Genomic DNA, 8,951 nt, shown 5'->3' on the forward strand with positions numbered 1-8,951 from the left:
GCCAGCCCAACCAACAAATATAACAGACGTCAACAAGACCAAGCAAATAAATAGCGGTAAATTTTTCTTCACTTCATTTATCAGAAAAGATAAGTGTTTTTTTTCATAAGATCAGAAAATTTGATGTTAGGAAACATTTTCATCTCAACTTTCATCTAAAATGTGCATGTTATAATGCAGAAGTATATACTTCAAGGAAGTGCCCGGATCATGGACAAGTGTCAATTGACTTTCTCTAAACAAGATGCCTTATACTCCAAGCATATCAAATGTAAAAGTTAGTTTTTGCTTAGTTCTTTTTGGGCCCTGGATTGGTGGGCTTGCCTTTTTTTCTTTCCGGCCTGGTGGACTTTCATGTTACGGCCGTTGTCCTTCGCGGGCTTTTTGGTGTTACTTGTGTGCTTGCCAGACCGGCAAACTTTCTTCGACAGACACAGAGAATAAAAAGAAATTATTTTGTGTGCTTGGAAATGTTTAATTAGTACTAAGTTTGAACTAAACATTGTTACAGTTGTGAAGGTGCTCCAAACTGCATGAGCATTGTTTTTCGGCCATATCACAATTCACAAATGGTTTCGTCCCTAACATTTCAATTCGATTAATGCTATCCTCCAAATTTGTTCTGGCATAACAACTTCATACTTACCATCCAAATTTGTTATTGCACTAAGTATACTAATCAAAACATAAATGTAAAAATAAAATACCATTGAAAGCTATAGAGTAAACTGCTGATTTAGTTTTTAAACTAAAATTATTATCCGAGAAAAATTAAGTTTTTAAACTCATTTAAAATTGTCAATCTCATCCTACTATTATAGTTGAAGTTATTTTAACCAATATTCAATGAATCCATACAAACTTAAGAAGCCTTTTTTTTTTTTTTTTCCAAAAGTGCTAGCAAACTCCTCAATTACGTTCTCATTTCAACATTTTCGCTTTTACTATGTATTCCACTAGCACATGAAACAAAAAATCTAAAAAGAAAAATAGTGGATTTTTATATAATAAAATTTTAGTTTTGAGTGGCACAATGAAAAGTGAAAATACTGAAATAAGAAGGTAAGTAAGAGTCTCCAAAAGAGTCCACAAATGTGACTATTTAAATACAAATTTGTTAACCTACGCGACAATTTGAAGACTAAAATTTGATATTATACCATTTTACACTCGAATAGAAAGAAACCAGTTTGTTTTTTAAGGAAAAAGTTGATAGTATTAATAATAGATAAATACGTGTGAAGAGTGGATTAAAAAGCCTATAGGGAGAGCGTTACAAGTTCTAAATTTGAATGGATTCTTGGAAAGACCTTAAATTATGAAGGTCAACACATTTTCCCGTTGTCAATAATCAGTTTGAGTAGAAAATATGTGGTCAAGCTCCAATATAAGCTAAGACTTGAGTGGTACGAGTTTTATATAAAATTTAAGTGTCGTACACACAATTCATATACTTGGACCAAAAAAAAAAAAAATACAATTCACATACAAATCTAAAAAAATATTCAAAATGCATTCATGGGGAATTAATGGAAAAACTCCATACTTTCTAAACCCAAAAAAAGGGCCCATTTTCAAACCTTTCAATGATGAAAATTCAGAATATTTTGACAAAAATATGAAGCTTCTTTTATTTCTAACAGCAAAAAGAACAACCACCAAAGAAAATAAGAAAAATGTGTAAATTGAAGAAATTAAGAGAGAGAGAGAGTCAAAAATCTAGTGTGGCAGTGCCGCTCATAGAAGCCAAGATTGGTACTGCGTTTGCACATTGAATTCATCATCCTCTGACAAATAATACAACCTTAAAAAACTTCTTCGAATTTTATACAGAAACCGAAAATAAATAAATAAAACACTTTCTATGAATCCGAACGAAGGGGTAAGAGAAGGAGGCGGAGGCTTGGGCTTTATAGCTGCTTAATTCATGGCGTAACCCTAACATCTACAAAACTTCGTCGTTTGAGTCAAGGGACTCTGTCCAACTTGGGTTTAGGATGCAGTAGAAGACCCGATGAGGCCCAACTTGACCAGCGTATGCCTGAGCAGGCCAGATAGAAAAATTAACAAACATGAAAATAATGTTACGTTGGTCAGAACTAGGGATGGGTAACGGTTATGGCAGGTGGGTAATCGCGATTATTTACCCATAATAATTTAAACTTTTACCTGCATAATCGTTTACCCATTCAGTAATTACATAAACGGGTATACTCATACCCATAACCGTTTATAAACAGTTAACCATACTTATAACCTCATACTCATTTACCCATAACCGCATACCCGTTTACCCATTTACTTTTTTTTTTTTTTACCCGTCCATAATTTTCTTTTTTCTAACTATTAAATATAGTTATAAGTACATTTAACATGTATTTTTATATTAACGACAATATTATTTATGAATATATGTGATGTCTCCCAATTATTGGACTACCAATCTATTACAAGAATCATGCATGGTTGTAGGTTAATTAATATTCTTGTATACATACATACATATATATATATATATATATATATATATATATAAGTACGCATCTGTCTGGTAATAAGCTAATTTGGTAAATATTTGGATTTTTATTTAGAAACATATGTTCATCGATCCAAGCCATTTAATCGATTTCTAATTTTGGGGTCAAATATTTATTGAAAACTAGAGGCTAATTAAATTTATATATATATATATATATATGTATAGGTACGCATCATCTGATAATAACATGTTTCTAAAAGCTCAAGGTAATCATTATCTTGAATTGGTCAAAGCTCCAAAAGACTCCAAAACAAAACTGTCAAACACTCTAATGTTTTGGCACATTCAATCACATATATTAAACATTAGCCCGTTCTATTAACTATATATTTTTCTCAAGTGAGGCATATATATATATATATATATATATATATATATATATGGCTCTTTATAACCAAATATATCTCGGGATACTAAACCTAGTTAGAAACTATTTTTTTTTTTTTTTTTAGTTTTACATATATTAAAATAAACGGTTAAATGGGTACCCGTTTATAACTGCGGGTAATACCCATAACCGCCCATTTAAATTTCACGGGTAAACAATTATACCCATAGCCGTTTATTTATCAAAATGGTTAGCCATAATTGTAACTGTCAAATTTAAATAAACGGATAACCACCAAATTTAAATGGGCGGATAACCGCGATTACCCATAACTAATGGGTATTTGCCCATCCCTAGTCAGAACTCAGAAGGGAAAATTGTTTTAGTGTACCAAGAACACGGTCTAGTACATCAATTGTAGTAATACAATTAGTTAGAGATTTTGTGTTTCAAGTTTCCAAGAAATTGCATTATTACACATGGTGTACCACAACGTATTAAAGGCACATTGAAAAATTTCTTCTCAAAAGGAAAGAAATACACAATTAGCAGTCGAAGCTCACTCATTCTGGACACTACAACAAAATTGTTGTTCACCATTGACCCTTTCGTCTCTCTTCATTCCTTCCTCTAGTGCCCATTTTCTGTTCACGCTTCGGTATTCTCTCTCTCTCTCTCATTGATTGAATGTTTCGGTTTCTCTTTGACACTCCAAGAATCAAAGGATTACAAATGTAGTTCCTTAAAGGACAAAAATTTTAGAAACCACAATGGATACACGAGTTCTTACAATCTAGGGATTGGCGTGCGCGAATTTGGTTCCAACATAAAGCTTTCCTCTGTTCACACTTTGGTATTTTCTCTCTCTTATCAATTAAATGTTTCGGTTTCTCTTTGACACTCCATGAATCAAAGGATTACTAGTGTAGTTCCTTAAAGAACAAAAAATTTTAGAAACCACAATTTTGATCCGCAAGACACGCGAGTTCTTACAATCTAGGGACTAGCATGCGCGAATTTGGTTCCAACATAAAGCTTACCTCTGTGTACACTTTAGTATTCTCTCTCTCTCTCTCTCTCTCTCTCTCTCATTGATTGAATGTTTCGGTTTCTGTTTGACGCTCCATGAATCAAAGGATTACAAGTGTAGTTCCTTAAAGAACAAAATTTTTAGAAACCACAGTTTATAGAGCTAGGGCCGGCCACATGTGTAAGGTTTTGACCTGACATGTGTAAACATCTGATTGGCCAAGGTGTGTCATCCATAGGATGGATGAGGAAAGAATTATCCCAAGATATTATTTAGGGTTTTTAGCCAACATGGCCCCTGAGATCCGCATAACTCCTCGCTTTGGTTCCTGAGATTTGAAATCAATAGAATTTGTCCCTAAATTTGTCTACCATAAATCATTTTGGTCATTTCATGAAAAATCTCCATTAAATAAAAATAAAATGACCAAAATACCTTTGATTTTTGTCAAATCATTTTCGCCCATTGTTTATTAAAATTGAGGGTATATTTGTCATTTTAATCCTTATCTAACATAATTTTGCACGGAAATGACCAAAATGATTGATGGTGGACAATCTCATAGACAACTTCTATTGGTTTCAAATCTCAAGGACCAAGGTGATTTGTTTTGCAAATCTCAGAGACCGTTTTTGCTAAAAAGCCTATTATTTATTAAATAATATCTTGAATTTATCTGGTGGAATCCCAGTTTGATTGTGATTCCATTCTTGATAAAGTTGGTCTTCCTTTGGGCAAGTATAAAGATAAAATTTAGTAATTAATCATATCTTTAATGTCTTTGACTTGTCTTCTTGACACATGCAAGGAAACTTGATGAGATGGTAGTTAGGGCCCTAGGGATGTTAGATTCTGTGTGATTAAATGTGGGCCCAGCCAATTTAACAAGGGCATTGTTGTATTTTGCTGGTAAAAATTCACGTGTCAGGTCCAAAAAATTTCAAATTATTTTTGGCTCCATAATAATTTTATTTTTGGTTGCTTCGTGAGTATTCTTATACAAACTTTTGGTAGGATTGAGTCTTTGATACGCCCGATTTAATGTGTCGTTGGAACCCACTGTTGTGTGATGGATCCCATACAATTATTATTTGAGTTTAGCATGTTACATTTAGGTGTATTGAAGAGTTAATCTCTTGCTAGTGCGGAGTTGTGAGCCTTAAAAGTGAAAAGATTTTTCAATGTGCTGTGAACACAGCACGGTATATCAATTATCATACTATAAGTGGTTGGATACATAAATAAAATTTACAATAATTTGTATTATAACATTTGGTATACTGAACTATATTTTCGGTACACTAAAACATTTCTCCTAATAGTGTTGTCCAAGGTACTAAGGATTGGACTGCTAAGGCTGGAGCCTTTAACATGACTCTCCCCAATAGAACCGAGTTTGATACTACCGGGATTCAGCCAAAATAGTAAAATTGGGAAGGGAATTTCTGTTAAAACCCATTTGTCTCTGGACACTAACAAGTTTTCCACCGACACCTTTTTTCTCTCAATATTCTCTTGACACCCAAGATAATTTTTTGGTATTCCAAGAATAACCTCTTGTACACCCTTGTCCTCCATCTATATAATAACCTCTTGTACACCCTTGTCCTCCATCTATATAATAACCTCTTGTACACCCATGTCCTCCATCTGTATATTTCATGTCTTTTAATCTTAAACTAATCCATTTATGAAGCAATATAATTTCCAATTGCGGTGAACTACGATTATTTGATGCAAAGAGGCTTCAGTTCAGTTTTGAGCATATATCCTAATAAATAAGGGTGCTACTTTGACTATTCCATACCTATTTTATTTTCAATTGCATTAAAAGTTGAGTTGTGGTTCTGTTTCACCATTGGAGTTGAGAGTCTAGAAAAAACTGAAACCAACTATATTGTTAACACTTAAATGAAAACTGTGTATATTGCGTCTTCCATAAACGAGAAAAAGTGTATTGTGTATAAGGTAGATGTCGTAGAAACAACATTTTTGCATAATAAGAGTAAGACCGTATACGATAGACATTTTTCCTTCTTTTTCGATCCTCACAAAATAGAGAGTCTTTATAGCTTGGGCTCACCCTTGTGTATAAGGTAGATCTAGGTGAACAGAGATAACAAGATTACTCTCTCCCCTTTGAAGTTCACACTGAAGGATGCATATTAAAGAAGGAGTTCAAATGCTGTATCGTCACCGTTAACATTTATCTCACAATTTCTTATCAAAAAAAGTGCGAGGATTCGAATTTAGGACATCTTAGCGACTGAGCATCAAATCTAAAACCCCAAAAAATAACATGAAAATGTGCTGAGATCAGAATTGCACTATTACAATAAATTGATTAATAATAATCTATAATTACACATCTTCTAGCTTTGTAATAACTAGACCCGATATATTGCTCATCAAGTGGAACCATCCCATCTCACATCAGGAAGCGTAACCTGCAAATGGCGTCTTGGTTCTTCATGTAAATGACACCCGTCATCAAAATTCTGCGAGTAGCTGACAGCATCGTACTGAAACGACCTAGTTTTCGACCCGCATATGCTTCTGCCCCTATCACTCAACAACCTCCGAAGCAAGTTCCGCCATCTAGGGCTTCTTTTTCTTTGGCTGCAGCTGCGGATGCGAGCGTACTCCATTTCTTCTTGCACCGGAAAGCACGAAGGAGACATCAAACACCTGGAAAAAGATTTTCTGTGATGATCAATGACATCTCTCTCCATTAACCCTAATGAAACACAAGTAAATCTAACAGACTTTTGTTACTGTTAGGTTTTTGAAGAGCACGGAGAGAGAGAGAGAGAGAGAGAGAGAGAGAGAGAGAGAGAGAGAGAGAGAGAGAGAGAGGGAGGGAGAGAGGACGAGACCTATCTGATATCTCTCTTTATAAAAGGTAACAATAATAATACTAAGTTTGTTGGATGTAAAATTATATTCTTGTTGCACCAGTTTTGTGGGGCTCATACATGTTTGCAGCTTGAAAATGATTATACAGACAGAAATCACATGTCCAAAAAGCATATTTTCACACCAACCCTCTTAGAATATGCTTTGTTGATTGGTTATTTAAGCATATTTTTTATGTATGTAAAGATTTTGGTTGTTTTTATTAGAAGCGATATTTCACATTAATTTACATTATGAAGGAGAGAGAGGGAGAGAAGCGTTGGAACTCAGGATTCAAGAGTCAAGACGTAGTAAGTTGAATAACAACCTTATATCACCAAGACAATCCACCACTTGTGAACTGAAATTCTCACCTACCCTCTTTCAAAACTGAAATTTTATCATTACTCTTGCATAGCTAAGAAGGTTCATACTAAAATTAATGGGATCTTAGAACCTTCTAAAAACTTAAGATGCAATTTGATTAGATTCGATTATCGCCAAAGGCAAATTTAAACCACATTATTGCTAGCCTATTGTGAGCATAACCTACCCCTCTTCCCCTTAATGTAGATAATATCATTTGTAAAAAAAAAAAAATTAAAAAAAAAAGGGGTTGACGAATTGTTAAGTCCATTGTATCATTTGAGGTAAATCATGGAAGCAAATTAAAATTCCCTATTCATGCATCATTAGCTCTACTGACAGAAAAAAATGTATCATTTACTCCTAATTAATTTTAATTTTTTAACTTTAATGGAAACAAATTGATTCAAAAACTTTCCATACCTCTTCGACTCAAATAATATACCTACGCCATAGGAGAAAAACAGATGATAAAATCAATCAAAACATTTTTCAATTACTTAAGTAAAATGCTATGGCATTCTACCAAGCACTAATTAACAAGGCTCTAAAAAACGTTAGGTGCTAGTTAGGCGATGGACTGGGGCCTAGCGCCTAGGCAGCTAGGCGGACCTTAGGCAGGGGCCTAGGCAAATTTAAATAAATTTATTAGATATTGTATAAATAAGTGTTTATTCATACTTAAAATACATAATTGTATTGGAATACATAAATTGTAAAATAAAATGATACATAGATTAAAGTGTTGCAGACCTATTTAACTGAGCTATCTAGGGAGAGGAGAGAGATTTAATTGTGAGGTGTGTGTTGTATCACCCTTATTGTGCCTTTATTTATAGTAGTAGGATAGGTAAAAGCCTTACCCTTTTAGGATTACAACTCTTAATAGGTAATCAACTCCTAATAAGAATATAAGAGATATTCCTAGATCTACTAAGATTTACACAATCACATTCATATTCTAAATATGACTGCAACAATCCCCCTTGAGTGTGTAAATACTCAACAAACCATCACATCAGATCTTCAATAGATAAGGTAGACTAGTTGATGAAGTTATTGGCACAAAAGGTGAACGCGAGTCTCAAATTTAAAGAAAGTATGTGTTGATGCACAAAATCAGCGAGGACTTTGGTACAACAGAAAGTGTCAAGTTTGTGACCTTCGCTAGATTGCTCTGGTCATTAGTGTGGATAAGTATGTGAATGGATAGAGACAGGGAAGTAAACAACACAAGATGTACGTAGTTCACCCAGATTGGCTACGTCCACGGAGTAGAGGAGTTCTCATTAGTTGTGAAGGGTTTACACAAATACATAGGTTCAAGCTCTCCTTTAGTGAGTTCTAGTGAATAATTTAGTACAAATGACATTAGGGATTATTGTGGGAGAATGATCCCCTTTTATAGAAGAGAGTTTCTAGCTTTGTTCTGACATTGACACATGTCGTGCTATGATTGGCATCTGATATCGACATGTGTTGCACTGTGATTGGTTTCTGATATCTATACGTGTCGAGTTGTGATTGGCCTCCTGGTTGAAGGGAAACTCTTGTGGGTCCTTGACGGTATACTGTTAACCGGTGTTCAGTAGTTTCGGGATTGGTCAAGTATGGTACAAACGGTGCTCCCCTAAGTTCTCGAGTGAGGGAAGCTCCTTGGTTGGGGACTTGCAAGATCCAAGCCATTGAGTAATCACGAAACTTCTAAGTACCGGAGCGTGATATCATTGTCATTTGCCTCTGCCTTATCGGTAGATGTGGCCTCTTCTCTGGAAGTACTTTTCTTTCATCTA

General features: G+C 34.5%; 1 protein-coding gene across 1 annotated transcript; it reads right to left on the minus strand.

Annotated features, from left to right (window-relative positions):
- Positions 1-6,131: 6,131 nt before the first annotated feature.
- On the minus strand, positions 6,132-6,733 carry LOC108868190. Its single transcript, XM_018650728.2, has one exon. It carries the CDS (start codon positions 6,627-6,629, stop codon positions 6,306-6,308), a length of 324 nt encoding a protein of 107 aa, XP_018506244.2. The 5' UTR covers positions 6,630-6,733; the 3' UTR covers positions 6,132-6,305.
- Positions 6,734-8,951: the final 2,218 nt, after the last annotated feature.

This window comes from the organism of the source record quoted next, unplaced genomic scaffold (assembly GCF_019419815.1).
Source record: "Pyrus x bretschneideri cultivar Hongxiangsu unplaced genomic scaffold, Pyrus_bretschneideri_v1 Contig18, whole genome shotgun sequence".
NCBI lineage: Eukaryota > Viridiplantae > Streptophyta > Magnoliopsida > Rosales > Rosaceae > Pyrus > Pyrus x bretschneideri.